General features: G+C 43.1%; 1 protein-coding gene across 3 annotated transcripts in view; it reads right to left on the bottom strand.

The window, feature by feature from the left end:
* LOC109870769 (FERM, ARHGEF and pleckstrin domain-containing protein 1-like) overlaps window positions 1–20,636 on the bottom strand; it is a 116,999-nt gene extending 96,363 nt beyond the window's left edge. For 2 of the 3 annotated variants that reach the window (XR_004205654.1, XM_031805932.1), the window contains exons 1-2: window positions 20,449–20,636; window positions 11,165–11,361 (exon numbers count right to left, since the gene is read on the bottom strand). Coding sequence is in view for 2 of the 3 variants with exons in the window: in XM_031805932.1 (XP_031661792.1) it covers window positions 11,165–11,356 (192 nt within the window). In the remaining variant the exon portion in view is untranslated. The remainder of the gene's footprint in view (window positions 1–11,164; window positions 11,362–20,448) is intronic. The other variant, XM_031805933.1, reaches the window with a different exon arrangement.
* Window positions 20,637–20,897: the final 261 nt, after the last annotated feature.

The following is a 20,897-nucleotide window of genomic DNA, read 5'->3' as shown; positions in this document are numbered from 1 at the left end:
TCGTCTCTTCTTTCAAATTTTAAAATGTGTATTTTTCCATATATAGACACACCCTATGTCTTTAAATAAAATCAACTATACAATATGTAGGCTACTGAGCTTGTCTGATGTTTTAAGCACACTGTGATTAAGACAAAAATGACTCAAGAGGGAGCCAGAGATCAAGATGGCCTAACCAGAAGGAAAAAAGTGTTTCTGACCCTCTTCCTCCTGCTGCTGCTGGCCTTCGCAGATTCTGCTGTTATGCTCCTGGTGTTGCTGGTAGGTGATAGGCTACACCAGGGATCAGCAACCTTTTCCATTTGGAGTGCCAATTTATCTTACCATTTCTATCGATCTGCGTGCCAGTTATGATTTTCATGTGCATATTTTTGTTTCATTTGATTTATAATAACGTCTTCGTATCGCAAGATCATTATCCAGTGGTTAATCAAATATCTAAAACGTATATTGCCATCTATGTAAAAATTGCCTAGATAATGCCAACAAATAAATACATTTCATCCTGCAGGTAGAAAAAAAAAATCCTGATTAAAAATATCCTATAAATCACATTGGCTATGCATTGCCTGTCTGCAAAGAACTTGAAACATTGTATCAACTATTCATTTGTGTCTGGCCTGGCCTGAAGCTCACTCTAGCAAACTTGCAACATTATATAAAATATTCTAGGCCTTCAGAGTTTCCAGCGCAATTGAGCTCCGGACAGACATAGCTGTAGGCTATTTGCACAAAGGATAAGCAGTAATCAGGTAGGCCTATTTTATGACTTTCTACCGAATCAGAGCATGACATGTTTTTCCCCTTTTATACAGAGTGGTTTTCAAAAGAGACCTGGAATTGTTTTTCAAATAGGCTACTTTGAGGAACTCTTGTCATGCTTAAATCGAAGTAAAAACAGATTTTGTTTACTTGCCGTTTGAAATAAATAAAACAATAATTTAAGACAATCAAAAATACTATCAGATCCCCAAATGGGCACTTTTATAGGCCTTGCGCGCAGGCCAGGTTGCCTAGTCCTACTTCTATGCATAATCAGGCACGCGTCCTTACTCAAAATTGACCGGATTTTAGTCCACTGAGACAGGCCTCTACAATGGATTAGTCCACTGAGACAGGCCTCTACAATGGATTAGTCCACTGAGACAGGCCTCTACAATGGATTAGTCCACTGAGACAGGCCTCTATAATGGATTAGTCCACTGAGACAGGCCTCTACAATGGATTAGTCCACTGAGACAGGCCTCTACAATGGATTAGTCCACTGAGACAGGCCTCTACAATGGATTAGTCCACTGAGACAGGCCTCTATAATGGATTAGTCCACTGAGACAGGCCTCTACAATGGATTAGTCCACTGAGACAGGCCTCTACAATGGATTAGTCCACTGAGACAGGCCTCTATAATGGATTAGTCCACTGAGACAGGCCTCTACAATGGATTAGTCCACTGAGACAGGCCTATATAATGGATTAGTCCACTGAGACAGGCCTATATAATGGATTAGTCCACTGAGACAGCCTCCGCAATGGATTAGTCCACTGAGACAGGCGTGAATCAGACGTGTCTCATGTGCCATAAAAAATAAAGAAATATATAGAGTAGAGTGGACCTTCATTACACACACACCTGCAAGCTGACTTCGGTTGTCAGTTGGACGGTGTTTCCTCTGACACATTGGTGCGGCTGGCTTCTGGGTTAAGCGAGCAGTGTGTGAAGAAGCAGCGCGGCTTGTTTCGAGGACGCATGACTCTTAACCTTCGCCTGTCCCGAGTCCGTTTGGGAGTTGCAGCGACGAGACAAGATCGTAACTACCAATTGGATGTCATGAAATTGTGGAGAAAAAGGGGGCCACAAAAATAAAAGAAGCTAAAGCTAGGATTGTGTGGCTGTTCACAGGGTTAGTGAGTAGTCTCTTCCCCTTCACTGTGATTAGTGGTACGTTCATGGAACAACATGCTGCTGATGTATAATGCATTACGGCTTCTGCTGTACTAACATCCACAAAATGTGCACAAAACGTGCACTTAGTGTCAGAGAACCGGTTAAGTCTAGCCTTGTCTGAATGAGACCTAGGTGGGCCGCTGACAAACTGTATGGCCCAATTCTTTATTAAACGGCAAAAGTACAAATATGGCTTTGTTATTTAATTATTTTGCTTTTTGTCTCTATAACATGCTGGTACACAGAACCAGAACAGCGTGACTAATGGCTGGAGTATCAGTCGAAAAGGAGAACACAGTCATTTTCCATGTTAAGAGAGAAAGGGTAGGGCAATGACACAGAGATTTGGGTACACACGCGCACAAACACGCACACACATCAATATGTACAAGCACAGATAGAGAGACAGACAGAAAGGGATAGTGAGTGAGGGAGAGGGGGGAGGGACAGATGTAGAGAGAGAAGAGAGAACCATATGGAACATTCCACATTAACTGCCAGCAATACTTATTTTCTCCAGTAACATCCCAGTAAGGTTTTTGTGTCTGGGGTTAAAAGAGCTTGATTATTTCTCTGATCCTGAAAAAATGAGAAATGGTGCTCTCTCTGTCTGTCACTCCCTTCAATCGCCATTCACATCCCCCAACTACATGTACCCCAACACACATCACAGCCAACTACACGTACCCCAACACACATTTCCCAACTACATGTACCCCGACACACATCACAGCCAACTACATGCACCCCAACACACATCACAGCCAACTACATGCACCCCAACACACATCACAGCCAACTACATGCACCCCAACACACATCACAGCCAACTACATGCGTCCCAACACACATCACAGCCAACTACATGCGCCCCAACACACATCACAGCCAACTACATGCGCCCCAACACACATCACAGCCAACTACATGCGCCCCAACACACATCACAGCCAACTACATGCGCCCCAACACACATCACAGCCAACTACATGCACCCCAACACACATCACAGCCAACTACATGCACCCCAACACACATCACAGCCAACTACATGCACCCCAACACACATCACAGCCAACTGCATGCGCCCCAACACACATCACAGCCAACTACATGCACCCCAACACACATCACAGCCAACTACATGCACCCCAACACACATCACAGCCAACTACATGCACCCCAACACACATCACAGCCAACTACATGCACCCCAACACACATCACAGCCAACTACATGCACCCCAACACACATCACAGCCAACAAGACAACCACTTCTACAGTTTTTTTTATTTGGCAAGTCTAATGAAGTTACAGATACGACCACTTGGCTCATCCAGTGGTGATTTTAACATGTACATCTTGGTGGGGCAAACTGCATGCCAGCAAAGCCACTACAACAACACTAAACAATACATTAATTGCACTATAAAGGTGACAAACAGTGCCGACAAACTGTTAGGGCCTACATAGCTGTCCCAACAGTTTCAAGTTTCTTCAAGTGCAGTCGCAAAAACCATCAAGTGCTATGATCAAACTGGCTCTCATGAGGACCGCCACAGGAAAGGAAGACGCAGAGTTACCCCTGCTGCTGAGGATAAGTTCACTGGAGTTACCAGCCTCAGAAATTGCAGCCCAAATAAATTATTAGCAGAGTTCAAGTAACAGACACATCTCAACATCAACTATTCAGAGGAGACTGCATGAATATGGTCGAATTGCTGCAAAGAAACCACTACTAAAGGACACCAATAAGAAGAAAAGACTTGCTTGAGCCTAGAAACACGAGCAATGGACATTAGACAGGTGGAAATCTGTCCTTTGGTCAGATGATTCCAAATTAGAGATTTTTGGTTCCAACCGCTGTGTCTTTGTGAGACGCAGAGTAGGTGAACGGATGATCTCAGCATTTGTGGTTCACACCGTGAAGCATGGAGGAGGAAGTGTGATGGTGCTTTGCTGGTTACACTGTCTGTGATTTATTTAGAATTCAAGGCACACTTAACCAGCATGTCTACCACAGCATTCTGCAACAATATGCCATCTCATCTGGTTTGAGACTATCATTTGACCCAACACACCTCCAGGTTGTGTAAGGGCTATTTGACCAAGAAGGAGAGTGATGGAGTGCTGCATCAGATGACATGGCCTCCACACTCACCCAACCTCAACCCAAATTAGATGGTTTGGGATGAGTTGGATCGCAGAGTGACAGAAAAGCAGCCAACAAGTGCTCAAGATATGTGGGCACTCCTTCAAGACTGTTGGAAAGGCATTCCAGGTGAAGCTGGTTGAGAGAATGCCAAGAGTGTGCAAATCTGTAGTAAAGTCAAAGGGTGGCTACTTTGAAGAATTTAAAATATATTTTGATTTCTTCATCACTTTTTTGGTTACTACATGATTCCATATGTGTTATTTCTTAGTTGTGATGTCTTCATTATTATTCTACAATGTAGAAAATAGTCAAAAATAAAGAATCCCTTGAATGAGTAGGTGTGTCCAAACTTGACTGGTACTGTAGAATTTATCTTCATATGACAAGGATTGACAAGGATTTGCCAGTAGATGGCCGACCTCATGCATGTAGATAGCAAGCTAGACAAGCAGTTATCTAAGATATTAAAAGTATGATGTTGACATGATCAGTCCAATCAAAGCTAAGTTAGATAAAACGTGAATTGATGTCATTTAATCTGTCACCAATGACCTTGAGCCTTCTTGGATGGGCACTTCAAATGTCAGTCTATGGCAGCACCCAAAGGGGCTAGATTTTGTGGTGACGTAGTGTCCCCATGAGTGACAGAACACTGAGCTAATCACGGCGCAACTACAGAACATTACCAACCCCCTTTCCGCTGGCTGCCCCACCACCAAAGAAAGCACTGAGCTAGGCTGAAACACCTGCATTTTGGTGCTGCCTTACTTCAAGAAAGCAAAATATGGTTGTATGCGGCTTTATTAAATCAATAAAACATATTTTTTTTACATTGTTCGCAAACTGATATGCGACACCTATTAAAAATAACATGTAAAACAGAAGAAACCCACCCTTTTTTTAAGCTAAACAGTTTGGGCTCAAAACAGGTAGCATCTGGACTCATCTAATTACAGACATTGTAACGCCCAACACAGGAGGTGAGAAGCAGGTACAGGGAGTGAACCATTTAATATAGACGGACACGCAACAGAACTGGAACAGCGTCTGGACATAAACACGACACGTCAAACAATGCAACTACAGAGAACAACACAGAGGAACAGACATATACACAGGGGTAATCAACACAGTGTCCAGGTGAGTCCACTGAGCGCAGCTGCGCGTAATGATGGTAACAGGTGCGTATGATGACGGATAGCCTGGCGCCCTCGAGCGCCAGGGAGGGGGAGCGGGAGCAGGCGTGACAGACATGAACACATGTCTCATCTAATGAAGTTAGACATGAACACATGGCACATCTAATGTTTACTTCATATACAGTATTTAGAAAGCACAGGCTTCCAAGCAATGGAAACCACAGCCTTCCTTGTGTCACTGAGCTCTGGGCTGCTCAGGTCTGCTCTGCTCTGTGTTGGTGCACACTGCAGGCCTTCGTAAAGTCAGAAAAGAGTGCTCATCAAGGTGTGAAGAATCAGCCACAAGGGATGACAGTTTAGTTCCCAGTCAGAGGGAGCAGTGAGTAGGCCACAGCAAGTTATGTAACCCACAGCGATGCCCGTTTTGTTTCCCTACAATACGATACCTGGTCTGATGGGCTGGAAGATTATACCAGAAAAACCGGAAGTTAATACCAGAGGAACAGGAACAGGAAATTTATACCACAGGAAGAAAACATGTACACCAGAGGAACAGTAAGTTCATACCAGAGGAGCAGGAAGATTATACCAGAGGAACAGGAACGGGAAGTTTATACCAGAGGAACAGGAACCATTTACAGAGGATCGGTTAGGTTTTTACAAGCAGAGCAGTGCAATAGAAAACATTTCAGTCACTAGGAATGTAAATCCTACCACAGACTCATCTTCCACTGGCTGAAACTCGATGCTCCTGTAATGAAACCCCCAATAATTATAATCTAATTGTCTTGGAAGGGTAGTCTGAAAACAACCCTCCTGACATTGGGCCAGTGGGACTAATATCCTAAACTTCTTGAGCTGCTCCAAAGCAGCATGTCTCACTGAGATCACGTTCCTTTGTTATTTAAATGTATAACTGCCTCAACTTTGCTGGACCGCAGGAAGAGTAGCTGCTGCCTTGGCAAATACATGCAGTGATCAAATCCATCACCATCACTGCTGCTGAAGGAGAGGACTCCGGGGAGTTATTGATGCAATTAAAGGCGTCATGCTGCTGAGCTTCAGGAGTCGTTGTCACAGCAACTGTTACCACGACATCCAGCACGACCACACTGAAGTAGTAGAGAGACACTGACTGGCCAGTCTTGATCAACACAATGCTATTTGAGACTAGGACACTCAATGTGGCTGGGGAGGGAGTGATTCTAGACTTCATGCTTCTCACTCCTGCTTCACTCACTGTAGGCTGCAGGGTGTTTACCTCACAAAGAGATGCCATTATCACTCAGACAGCATTCAGGGTTCAGCCCTCCATTCCAAGAAGAAGGCGGATAGGGTCTTTAGTCTTATTAGCATGGAGTATGGAGGTATACAGAACTGTATTTTGTAAAGTTATCTCCACAGCTCCCCCCCATTTTGTTTACTCAAAAGGATTACTTAGGCAACTGTCTTTTTCAGCGAAATATGCACCAATGATTTTCCACTAAAGATGTCATTAAGGAAGACCCCAAGGCAAAGTCTATTCCAGTACCACGAGTACAATCAGACCTTTCTCCCCCCAGTGCTGAGGCAATTGAAAATATTGAATCTGTGTTCAATTGAGCGTTGATAACAGCTTGATGTGCAGTATGGTCTCCTCTGTTCATATCAGCAGTCATAACACCCAGCTGTTCATATCAGTGTTAGCTACATCCTTCAGCAGTCATAACACCCAGCTGTTCATATCAGTGTTAGCTACATCCTTCAGCAGTCATAACACCCAGCTGTTCATATCAGTGTTAGCTAGCTCCTTCAGCAGTCATAACACCCAGCTGTTCATATTAGTGTTAGCTAGCTCCTTCAGCAGTCATGACACCCAGCTGTTCATATCAGCGTTAGCTACATCCTTCAGCAGTCATGACACCCAGCTGTTCATATCAGTGTTACCTACATCCTTCAGCAGTCATGACACCCAGCTGTTCATATCAGTGTTAGCTAGCTCCTTCAGCAGTCATGACACCCAGCTGTTCATATCAGTGTTAGCTACAACCTTCAGCAGTCATAACACCCAGCTGTTCATATCAGTGTTAGCTACATCCTTCAGCAGTCATAACACCCAGCTGTTCATGTCAGCGTTAGCTACATCCTTCAGCAGTCATGACACCCAGCTGTTCATATCAGTGTTCCCTACATCCTTCAGCAGTCATGACACCCAGCTGTTCATATCAGTGTTAGCTAGCTCCTTCAGCAGTCATGACACCCAGCTGTTCATATCAGTGTTAGCTACAACCTTCAGCAGTCATAACACCCAGCTGTTCATATCAGTGTTAGCTACATCCTTCAGCAGTCATAACACCCAGCTGTTCATGTCAGCGTTAGCTACATCCTTCAGCAGTCATGACACCCAGCTGTTCATATCAGTGTTAGCTATTCCTTCAGCAGTCATAACACCCAGCTGTTCATATCAGTGTTAGCTACATCCTTCAGCAGTCATAACACCCAGCTGTTCATATCAGTGTTAGCTAGCTCCTTCAGCAGTCATGACACCCAGCTGTTCATATCAGTGTTAGCTAGCTCCTTCAGCAGTCATAACACCCAGCTGTTCATATCAGTGTTAGCTAGCTCCTTCAGCAGTCATAACACCCAGCTGTTCATATCAGTGTTAGCTACATCCTTCAGCAGTCATAACACCCAGCTGTTCATATCAGCGTTAGCTACATACTTCAGCAGTCATAACACCCAGCTGTTCATATCAGTGTTAGCTAGCTCCTTCAGCAGTCATGACACCCAGCTGTTCATATCAGTGTTAGCTAGCTCCTTCAGCAGTCATGACACCCAGCTGTTCATATCAGTGTTAGCTAGCTCCTTCAGCAGTCATAACACCCAGCTGTTCATATCAGTGTTAGCTAGCTCCTTCAGCAGTCATGACACCCAGCTGTTCATATCAGTGTTAGCTAGCTCCTTCAGCAGTCATGACACCCAGCTGTTCATATCAGTGTTAGCTACATCCTTCAGCAGTCATAACACCCAGCAAGGACTCCCCATCACTACAGCTCAGTTAACCCACCATGGTACTGTTGTGTTTACGGGGCACTACCCCATAGTGGTAAAGGGTAAATGCATGTGAATACTATCTAAATAAAGACTCCTTTGTAGAAATAAGTCGCAGAGCAAAATGTTTTACCCTTACAGTGTAGCATAATCAGCATGCCTACACCCCTTCCATTTTTAATTTGCACGTTTTAGCTTCCGATGGAGAAACACGTCATCTCTCTCTCTCCTTCTCTTGAATTAACCTGAGTCTAGGTGGCAGTTGGCGAAATTCACATATTGAGACATTCAGAGACAGAACTTCCTGATGAGCTTCATGCATAAACAACATCATGACCTAAAGCTTTTGGTTACGAGCTGGGAGCAAGTAATATACCCTAGTTATAGAGTCTCTCAAAACAAAAAGAAATTACTCTTTGAGAGAATAAAATTACTCAGCCTACCCAAAGGACACTGATTTTTGCTGACAGGCAATGTTTAACTTTAAATTACGATGGTAATTCGAGCCTAGCTCACTGATGAAATCTCTATGTGAGATCTCTTGGAGAGTTCTTTTCAATATACACTAGTAGAGCATAGGCGAGTACTGCACACACTGCTGAACCCGCTCCCTGAAGGGCCGATCCTCAGGGCCAATACAGGAAGCCACGCAGCATGCTGTGAGAACAACACTTTACACAGCAGATGGGAAACATGACAATATTTCTCAGCAGCTAGGGTCAAACATACCGACCACACTGTCAGTCACAGGGCTCTATTTCAAGCATCTCTACTACAAGGCTCTACTTATAACCATCTCTACCACGAGGCTCTATTCATACCCATCTCTACTACAAGGCTCTACTTATAACCATCTCTACCACGAGGCTCTATTCATACCCATCTCTACTACAAGGCTCTACTTATAACCATCTCTACCACGAGGCTCTATTCATACCCATCTCTACTACAAGGCTCTACTTATAACCATCTCTACCACGAGGCTCTATTCATACCCATCTCTACTACAAGGCTCTACTTATAATCATCTCTACTACAAGGCTCTACTTATAACCATCTCTACTACAAGGCTCTACTTATAACCATCTCTACCACGAGGCTCTATTCATACCCATCTCTACTACAAGGCTCTACTTATAACCATCTCTACCACGAGGCTCTATTCATACCCATCTCTACTACAAGGCTCTACTTATAACCATCTCTACCACGAGGCTCTATTCATACCCATCTCTGCTACAAGGCTCTACTCATACCCATTGAATGAGTCCTCTGTGTGCTATTTCTCTCCATCATCACGTCTTCTACCCTCTCTTCCCTATCCCTATCTCCCATTTCGCTCCCAGCAGGAAGCACTGTGGTCAGAAGATATTGCTAGTTGGTCTATTCTCAGGGAAATAACCTAGTCTTGATCAAAGCTCCACCCTGTTCAAGGGCTATATCAGGGTCTTAGCATATACCTTAGTGTAATACCACAATGTGACAGGAACTCTGGGAGAAAACACGGTACAGAACAAGCAATCCATTTTTGTCAATTTCAACAGGAAATATCGTGATTTACTACATGTCTGATGGATAAAGCTCAAGGTCTTAAATTAGCATTCACATTTCAAAAAGCATCCATTACCTTTCTTTAATATATCTTCTAACCATATTGTCATCTTCAGAACATCAGCCAGTCATTATCAAGCAGATCAGATTTGGCAGCAATCTTAAAGCATCTCAAAGCAAGACTAGAGATTTAGTGTTGTGCTAAACTATTGCACTGCAAAGAAAGGTCATCTCAAGCAGCTCTAATCTCAGAGAGAATCTTTAATAAGCACAGGGGTAAATAGCCTGGTAATGAAAAGTAAAATTTATCATGGCCATTCAAACACATCACAAACTGTCCCCTTTCAACAACCATACTGTATACCCAAGACAGACCAGTTGGTCTCATAACACACAATGAAATATTATGAAAGATAATTTATTTACCCAGGAAAACTAGGCCTGATGTACTAATGTGTATCTGAATGAACTAAACCTCTCCTCCCGATCCATATATCCACCTGGGTAGTAGTTTAAGTTGCTCTCCCATCTGTCTAGTGAGGTTGTGAACAAGAAACACAGAACTAGTTCAGTACCCTTATTCACCACACCAACAGCTAAAGTCAGAGATGTTGACAATGAAGGTTAGAACCCAGACATTTTCCAACACTGACATTTTCCAGCATAGTCTAGGCTCATTCATGCATACAGAACCTTGACGTTTATACAGTTACCATGCCAACCTGTAACCCTTAACAACAGACTGCTGTGAGGGGATAAAAATGATCTCCTGCTTTAATGGCAAAGTTATAAAAAGAAAACAAATCGATGACACCGTTTTAAAGGCATACTTAGATATAACATTTTGTTATGCTAAATTCTCTCACTCGACACACAAAAAAATACAGTGCCTTGCGAAAGTATTCGGCCCCCTTGAACTTTGCGACCTTTTGCCACATTTCAGGCTTCAAACATAAAGATATAAATCTGTATTTTTTGGTGAAGAATCAACAACAAGTGGGACACAATCATGAAGTGGAACGACATTTATTGGATATTTCAAACTTTTTTAACAAATCAAAAACTGAAAAATTGGGTGTGCAAAATTATTCAGCCCCTTTACTTTCAGTGCAGCAAACTCTCTCCAGAAGTTCAGTGAGGATCTCTGAATAATCCAATGTTGACCTAAATGACTAATGATGATAAATACAATCCACCTGTGTGTAATCGTTTAAAGTGTGGCAAAAGGTCGCAAAGTTCAAGGGGGCCGAATACTTTCGCAAGGCACTGTAGAATGGAAAGTAGTTATACCTTGAACACATTGCACTATAAGCAAATCAGACAGACAGGCAACTAGAACTCACTGAGATGTCAAAGACCTCCTCTGTGTCGTCCAACATGCGGACCTTGATGGTGACATGACGTCCGGGGGGCATGGTGGGCGGCCTGTGGCCAGGGTCCAGGGTGCTGATACCCAGAGTCTCCTGGGCTTCAAGACGCTGGGCTGCTGATGCTCTGGGCTTGGGCTCCACCATGGTGGTCTGTCCTGCTACCATCCAGCCTGCAGGGGAGGCAGAAGTACACACACACATTCATGGAACAAAATAGGTTCCATCCTTGTCTCTCACTAGACTCGAACCTGTACACACGTATACACAAACACCTTGCAAGTCTACAATGCAGTTCAGATCATGTCTGTCGATTGTTAAATCTATTCATTGTTCAACTTGAGCATTAGGGAGTGGGACCCCTGTCCTATCCTGGAGAAAACAGAGGGTAGTATTACCAGTGTTGGAAAAAGTAGTCAAAAGTCATACTTGAGTAAAAGTAAAGATACCTTAATAGACAACAGGAGAGCGTTCACATTGTTAGACTAGCAATGTAATCTAAGCTAATGGGTGATAATGGTATCTTTTGGCAGAAGCAATTAGCTCCGTCTCTCTGCAAATTATTTGCTTGATTTCAAAGTACAATGGAATAACAAAGGGAAAGGGAATACCTAGTCAGTTGTACAACTGAATGAATTCAACCAAAATATGTTTTCTGCACCGAAATATGTTTTCTGTATTAATTCAACCAAAATATGTTTTCTGAATTAATTCTGAATGATATCATCCTAACCAACCTGCCCTCCAAATACACCTCTGCTGTCTTCAAACAGAATCTCAGCGATCACTGCCTCATTGCCTGCATCTGTAATGGGTCTGCGGTCAAACGACCACCCCTCAGCGCTGTCAAACCCTCCCTAAAACACTTCAGCGAGCAGGCCTTTCTAATCGACCTGTCCCGGGTATCCTGGAAGGATATTGACCTCATTACGACAGTAGAGGATGCCTGGTTATTATTTAAAAGTGCTTTCCTCACAGTCTTAAAAAAGCATGCACCGTTCAAAAAATGTTGAACCAGGAACAGATAAAGCCCTTGGTTCACTCCAGACCTGACTGCCCTCGACCAGCACAAAAACATCCTGTGGCATACTGCACTAGCATTGCATAGCCCCCGCGATATGCAATTTTTCAGGGAAGTTAGGAACCAATGCACACAGGCAGTTAGGAAAGCAAAGGCTAGCTTTTTCAAACAGAAATTTGCATCCTGTGGCACAAACTCCCAAAAAGTTCTGGGACACTGTTAAGTCCATGGAGAATAAGAGCACCTCCTCCCATCTGCCCACTGCACTGAGGCTAGGAAACACTGTCACCACCGATAAATCCATGATAATTGAGAATTTCAATAAGCATTTTTCTACGGCTGGCCATGCTTTCCACCTGGCTACCCCTACCCAGGTCAACAGCCCGGCACCCTCCACAGAAACTTTCCCAAGCCTCCCCCATTTCTCTTTCACCCAAATCCAGCTATCTGATGTTCTGAAAGAGCTGCAAAATCTGGACCACTACAAATCAGCCGGGCTAGACAATCTGGACACTCTCTTTCTAAAATTATCAGTTGAAATTGTTGCAACCCCTATTACTAGCCTGTTCAACCTCTTGTTCGTATCGTCTGAGATCCCCAAAGATTGGAAAGCTGCCGCAGTCATCCCCCTCTTCAAAGGGGGAGACACTCTAAACCCAAACTGCTACAGACCTATATCTATCCTACCCTGCCTTTCTAAGGTCTTAGAAAGCCAAGTTAACAAACAGATCACCAACCATTTCGAATCGCACCGTACCTTCTCAGCTATGCGATCTGGTTTCAGAGCTGGTCATCGTTGCACCTCAGCCATGCTCAAGGTACTAAACAATATCATAACCGCCATCGATAAGAGACAATACTGTGCAGCCGTATTCATCGACCTGGCCAAGGCTTTCGACTCTGTCAATCACCACATTCTTATCGGCAGACTCAACAGCCTTGGTTTCTCAAATGATTGCCTGGTTCACCAACTACTTCTCAGACAGAGTTCAGTGTGTCAAATCAGTGGGCCTGTTGTCCGGACCTCTGGCAGTCTCTATGGGGGTGCAACAGGGTTCAATTCTCGGGCCTACTCTTTTCTCTGTATACATCAATGATGTAGCTGTTGCTGCAGGTGATTCTCTGGTCCACCTCTATGCAGACGACACCATTTTGTATACCTCTGGCCCTTCTTTGGACACGGTGTTTTAACTAACCTTCAGACGGGCTTCAATGCCATACAACTCTCCTTCCGTGGACTCCAACTGCTCTTAAATGCAAGCAAAACGAAATACATGCTCTTCAACCGATCGCTGCCAACACCTGCCAGCATCACTACTCTGGACGGTTCTGACTTAGAATATGTGAACAACAACAAATACCTAGGTGTCTGGTTAGACTGTAAACTCTCCTTCCAGACTCACATTAAGCATCTCCAATCCAAAATTAAATCTAGAATTGGCTTCCCATTTCGCAACAAAGCATCCTTCACTCATGCTGCCAAACATACCCTTGTAAAAGTGACCATCCTACCAATCCTTGACTTCTGCGATGTCATTTACAAAATAGCCTCCAGCAATCTACTCAGCAAATTGGATGCAGTCTATCACAGTGCCATTTGTTTTGTCACCAAAGGCCCATATACTACCCACCACTGTGACCTGTATGCTCTCGTTGGCTGGCCCTCGCTTCATATTTGTTGCCAAACCCACTGGCTCCAGGTAATCTATAAGTCGCTGCTAGGTATAGCCCCGCCTTACATCAGCTCACTGGTTACCATTGCAGCACCCACCCGTAGCACGTGCTCCAGCAGGTATATCTCACTGGTCACCCCCAAAGCCAATTCCTCATTTGGCCACCTTTCCTTCCAGTTCTCTGCTGCCAATGACTGGAACGAACTGGAAAAAGTCACTGAAGCTGGAGACTCATATCTCCCTCCCTAACTTTAAGCACCAGCTGTACTGCACCTGTAGATAGCCCATCTGTAATTAGCCCACTCAACTCCCTCATCCCCCATACTGTTATTTATTTTGCAAAGGAAGTGGAAATTAAGCCTGTTCTGGGAAAATACATTTTTAGGATGCAGGGAGGTTCTGAGAAAGTTTTTCTATGTTTCCCTGAATGTTTCCCTGAATGTTTCCCTGAATGTTTCCCTGAATGTTTTCCTGGGAGGTTTTATTAACATTCTGAGAATGGAAATTAAAGGTTATTAAATAACGTTCTGAGAACATGTTTCAGTAAGACTTTTAGTAACCTGGCTAGCTTAGTTTGGGTTAACTGTTATGAACTCAAAGCACAGATAGGACACTTGGAATCAGGGAGATTCAAACCTATGATCTTCTGCTCTCTATTCATGGAATTAGTCCATTGCGCCACCAGGATGGAGCTAGCTTGCCATATTTGTTTTTTACTCATACAAAGCTGTTCATTTTATTCTATTCAAACAGACCCCACTTCAAAAATAAACAAGCACTCATTAAGGCCAAATAGTGGGCACGGCCAACACACCTGACCACATTTAACAACTGAGGATAGAGAGAGTTTTGTTGATGCTGAGAACAGAATGTTTGTTTTTAAATAACACTTTTACAACATGCTTTAAAAATGTTACTAATTTTTCTTGTGTTTTTTTATGGAATGTTCTCTTTATGTTCTGAGAACATTACTTTAAATAGAGAGTAGAGACCGCAGAAAACTTTATACTGGAAATCAAATAGAATAGGGATGGCCAACTGCAGTCCTCGGGGGCCGGTGAGGTGTCACTTTTCCCCATCCCTAGCAAACACAGCTGATTAAATTAATAACTTTCTAAACTGAATATCATGATTAAAATGATTATTGGAGTCAGGTGTGTTAGGTGGGGAAAATGTGTGACACCAATCAGGCCCCCAAAGACTGGAGTTGCCCCATCCCTGCCATGGAAGAAGGTTGTTAAACGTTCTCTGAACGCTCTGAAAACATGACTTTAAATAGAACCCTGAGGAAACCTGTAGAAAACGTTGTGCTGAAGTACTGAAATTCCCACTGAAGAACGTTGTTTTCTTAATGTTCACACATTAAGAACAATCCTGTCTCGGAGCTCAACGGATAATTCCTTCGACCTCATGGCTTGGTTTTTTCTCTGAGATGCACGGTCAACCATGGGAACTTATATAGACCATGGGACCTTATATTTGGAACCAACGGGGGCGGCAGTGTGCAACTGTGCGGCATTGTGCAAAAATCTCTAAAAACCTGTTTTCGCTATGTCATTATGGGGTATTGTGTGTAGATTGGTGAGGAAACATTTATTCTATCAAGTTTAGAATAAGCCTGTAATGCAACAAAATGTGGAAAAAGTCAAGGGGTCTGAATAGTTTCCCGAATTCATGCATTTTTCAACTGCGCTGTTTCACAAAAATTCTGAACCTTTCTATTCTCATAGACTCTACATATTGTACATTAAAGATACATGTTTTTTGCTAAGAGTATTATTATTATTGATTGATTGACTATGACTTTTTAAATCACCCAGCAGTGGTATTTGCAGAGTTAGCTCCAGGTAAATGTTGCAATTCTTCAGCCATTCCTGAACCTGTGACCAAAGGCAAGCTACATATGGACAATACCCAAAACAAATGATCAAATGAGTCTGTCTCTTTGCAGCAAAATCTGTAGAGCTGGGATGGTTGTATCCCCCATATATACAACATTCTACTGGTTGCAAGAATTTTGTAAAATAATTTAAATGTAAAAACTCTCATCGTTTTGTGTATCAGTTCATAAACCATGTGCAATGGAATCGGTACACTGAAAATCTCTTCCCAACTATTTTGAAATCTTTATGGCACAGCTGTCCATTTGTTTTTATCCTTAAATTAAACTTTAACCAATTTTGGTCTTTAATGCAGGGCATTTTTAAGGTAATGCTGCAATTAGTTGGTTGTAATTTTGAGTAGAGCAGACATTTCCATATATTTTTGCTAGCTGCATGTGTGACATAACTGACTCTTCCTAAGAACTTTCAAAAAGGCAAAAGCCCATCAATGTATGATGAAACAACATCAGCAAGAGAAGGGACTTGTTTCTACAAATCACCAAATTAGCGTTGGAATACTAGCACAAAGAGTGAGTGAACTACAAAACAGTAGAGAAGGTAAGAGGCAACCGAGCGAGAGAGAGAGAATATCCCTAATAAGGACATACCATCTGGGCTGTGTGGTCCACAGACATCCATCTGCTAATAAGGACATACCATCTGGGCTGTGTGGTCCACAGACATCCATCTGCTAATAAGGACATACCATCTGGGCTGTGTGGTCCACAGACATCCATCTGCTAATAAGGACATACCATCTGGGCTGTGTGGTTCACAGACATCCAGCTGCTAATAAGGACATACCATCTGGGCTGTGTGGAGCCAGTCAATGAATGACAAGCTCCAGGTGGTGGAATGTTGACCAGTTGCAGGAGCATTCTGGGTTGAGGCAGCCGAAGCAGGACAATCCACACCTAGAGGTCCTGCTTCATTCTCTGTTTATCACAGAAGGGTGGGGGGGCAATGAGAATAGAGAGACCCAGGGCTATGAGAATAGAGAGACCCAGGGCTATGAGAATAGAGAGACCCAGGGCTATGAGAATAGAGAGACCCAGGGCTATGAGAATAGAGAGACCCAGGGCTATGAGAATAGAGAGACCCAGGGCTATGAGAATAGAGAGACCCAGGGCTATGAGAATAGAGAGACCCAGGGCAATGAGAATAGAGAGACCCAGGGCAATGAGAATAGAGAGACCCAGGGCAATGAGAATAGAGAGACCCAGGGCTATGGGAATAGAGAGACCCAGGCCTATGAGAATAGAGAGACCCAGGCCTATGAGAATAGAGAGACCCAGGGCTATGAGAATAGAGAGACCCAGGGCTATGAGAATAGAGAGACCCAGGGCTATGAGAATAGAGAGACCCAGGGCTACAGATGTAGGATCTTAAGGGCTATGAGAGAGCAGACAATGATAATCTCAACTGACACTTCACCTTCCCTGCACCCAAGCTCGACAGCCAATCTACCATGTGTTGCCCTATAGTATGTGGCCCTCTGAATAAGAAGGCAGTATTCGGCTAGTGTAACTCGCAGTCACAGCTCTGTTACTACTATGTTGTTACTGTTGTCGTGTCTTTGGCTATGCCTGAGTAAGTGATATGACATGCTATTCTATAAAATCCTTACTCTGTAATTAATATTACCTGATTGAGCTAATCATGTAAATGTAATTAACTAGAAAGTCGGGTCACCACAAAATTATATTTATAGAGCAGTTATCTTTCAAATAAACTCTTAAAGACCTAGTAATATTTTCCATCAATAGCAGTCAATATCAATCGTCACCTTATTTTAGTCTCATCTGAAAGTTGTAAATTCTTGGTTATCTTCACGAACCTTGGCTAACAAGTTGAATCAGCAATACAAAATTGGGTTTAATTATTTATTTACTAAATACCTAACTAATCACACAGAATTACATATACACCGAATTAATCACACCTTGATTACAAATTATGTCATAGAGGAAAACGTCCCTAGTGGACGGAACAGATATGACAGCTGGTTACCCAAAGAAAAGGGGTCTGGGTTTGAGTGAAAGAGCAGGAAGACTGAAGAACAAAGGGAGAAGCAATGTCTCTATCGGGCCGTAGGCAGCTACTCTATCGTAAATACAGAATCTTATGCATTCTAAATTACCACCCATTTAGAAAAGGAAAATACAATAAATATTTACTCTGAGCTGCGCCTCGGTAGGTTGGTCGTAGATGCTGGTCGTGTTGGCCAACAGAGATCTTCCTGTCCTCGGAAGAATGTCTCTGGTGGTAAATTGGATACATTGTAGTAACGTCATTGTGTGGTAGATGGGATACTCTGTCTGACCTCTCCTAGCCCATGTTTACAGCAGCCTCTGCTAAACTCAACGGCTAGGAGGTATCACTTCTGTAGCGAATAAGAGTTCAAAGTTCATACCATTCGCAATCAAAGCTCATACTGAGGTTGGCTTCGTTCAGTAGTTATTATTGGAATCCTTCTGACATCGGATCGTCATCCTAATGTACCCTGGAACAGGAGGTTACATTTTCGTCAAGGGCTTTTAGTGGAGGGAGAAGGGTGTGTTTCATAGTTTATAGAACATGTCTCTTCACAGGGGCGGGCCACTGATTGAGCAGAGCCCTAACCTTATGCAAACCCAAATCTCTCATTTGGAAGCTAAAATTACATTTAATCTTTTCACCAATAATTTTATATTTAAACATTTGAATTGCACAACAATTCCATGTGAATCTGATAACTATAATGTGTAGACTTTCCCAGATACAGTTTAGGTTGTCCTGTCATCAGTCATAATGTCTCACAAGACAACCGAACTCACATCATTAAGTACCAACACATATTTTCAACTGGTGCTAATTACCCAAAATATGGTTCCTTTCCCTCCACTTGTTTGATGTTCCCAGACTCTGTTTAACAAAGGTTATTCAAGAGTCCCTCTGTAGAGTCTAGAGAGAGGGAAGGGAGAAAGGTATTTATGGGGGGGGGGGGGGTCATAAACCTTACCCACAGGCCAACGTCATGACACTGTGGAAGACAGCCGGGCTGTGACATACGAATGGTATGCTAGCTCATGAATGGACACTATATGTAACGGATGTGAAGCGGCTAGCTTAGTTAGCGGTGCGCGCTAAATAGCGTTTAAATCGGTGACGTCACTTGCTCTGAGACCCTGAAGTAGTAGTTCCCTTTGCTCTGCAAGGGCTGTGGCTTTTGTGGAGCGATGGGTAACGATGCTTCGTGGGTGACTGTTGTTGATGTGTGCAGAGGGTCCCTGGTTCGCGCCCGGGTATGGGCGAGGGGACGGTCTAAACTTATACTGTTACATATACACTATATTCCCCTAAACTGCGTAAAATAGTGCTGTGGTGGATGGCTCTGGCAGGCCGTTTGGGCTGTAACAGAGGCTCCTCTGTCTGTATGCAGCAGGCAGCAGGAGCACACAGAGCCCTTCAGAGCAGTCCAATGCACACAGGCAACATGTCTGCAACTGCACAGCTGGATTTGATTACAGCCAGCTGAATGGCTTGAGGATGGTGTAGTTCAGCCAACGGTCTGCCTGAGACGTGCTGAAAATCCACTCCCATTTCCACTGGATTGAGCAACATGCTTCAGCTCCACAGACATTAATACCTGGGTGTGGCTCTCATATTGGAGCCTAGGCATTCAACTGAATGCCGAATTTAAATTTCTAATTTGAATACTATCATGCCATTGTAAATTACGTGTTAAAGGGGGTTTTGTATGATTGAACATGATTTCAAGAAATATACCCAGAAATCTGAAATGATGCAAGACCCCCACACCAGGGAAAACAAACGAAACCCCTCTGTGACTGAGGTTCCTATGGGATCTATCAAATTACATAACATTAGTATTCCTTCTCCACAATTGTTAATGAGTGTATATTTGGCGGAGGGGCGACCGTTTGACAGTTTGGTGAGCAATTTACGCACACCATATCAAATAAATATAAACTGACAAACAGCTTTCAGGCTATGTAGCTTTCATGTCTTTTGAGAAAACAAGAAAGATAATTGGGGAAATTGTTATTGATCGAAGTCTATCACATTTTACGCACATACCGGCCTGTAGGTTAGAGGAGTACAGTAGCCTAATCCTTGGATATTTTTGTTAGGCTACCACGCGTACTGTGACACAAATACACAGCCTGCACTCAATTGACCAGCTACTAACAACCCTCAATGGTAACAAAGTAACAATGGACTCTCACTGATTACATGTGTTTTTCATTTAAATTGCAAACGTTATTGAGGGTTGTCTAAGTAAATGCCGCATATTCAACACACATTGTTCATGCCAAAAAGATTGTATGAAGGCTATGGTCTATGGTCATGAGATGTTCTCCCATTCAGTTTCGGTCTTGTACATCAGATGTAGTGTAGTGCATGACTATTGCTTTATATCACCACTCTCAGTCGCAAGATAGTCTACCTATCAAGAACGATAGGGCAAAAACATGGTTAAATCTTCCATTCATTGACTACTTGATTGTAATAACGATTTATAACTATCTGCGACAATTATAGGGTGATCATGATAAAATTCGTTATGCTTCAAAATCCAAGTCAATTGGGGATAGTTCTACGATGTATCTATAATCTTCTCTTCTGAAACAAGTTGCACACTGCCGTTTTGCACATAGGGAAACGAACGGTAAATCTTACCCTGTCTTAAAACTGTGGACAATTCCCGTGTATATTTCCCAATTGACAAAATATTTTATATCCACTTCCAGACGCAGTTCAAGCTGCTTCTGTGGAACCAAATTGAGTTCAGATGCTGGTTTCTCCAGCGAGAAGCTTCTTCATGGTCGCCATGTCGGCCGACTGTGCGATAGACAGGATTACATTGAAATTAGTGGCAGATCCTCTCTTGTCTTGTTACTCCAACTATCAAGGAGGCGCAGTGCCCTCCAGCTATTGTGCAAGGCACTGCACCTACTTGCAGCCCATTCCTTGCCAAATACATGTTATTATAGCCACATAGCTCCATCTAGCTGTAGAATTTAAATTAGGCCTAGGCCAACAAAGCCCAGCAAAGAAGTGATCGGCATTCCGAGTCTGTACTGGGAGGCCGACTTGATATTCAAGTTACTATTCACTCATTTATGAAG

The sequence above is a fragment of the Oncorhynchus kisutch genome, linkage group LG26, assembly GCF_002021735.2.
Source record: "Oncorhynchus kisutch isolate 150728-3 linkage group LG26, Okis_V2, whole genome shotgun sequence".
NCBI lineage: Eukaryota > Metazoa > Chordata > Actinopteri > Salmoniformes > Salmonidae > Oncorhynchus > Oncorhynchus kisutch.
Note: the sequence above shows the minus strand (reverse complement) of the source record. Positions and strands in the feature narration are given on the sequence as shown.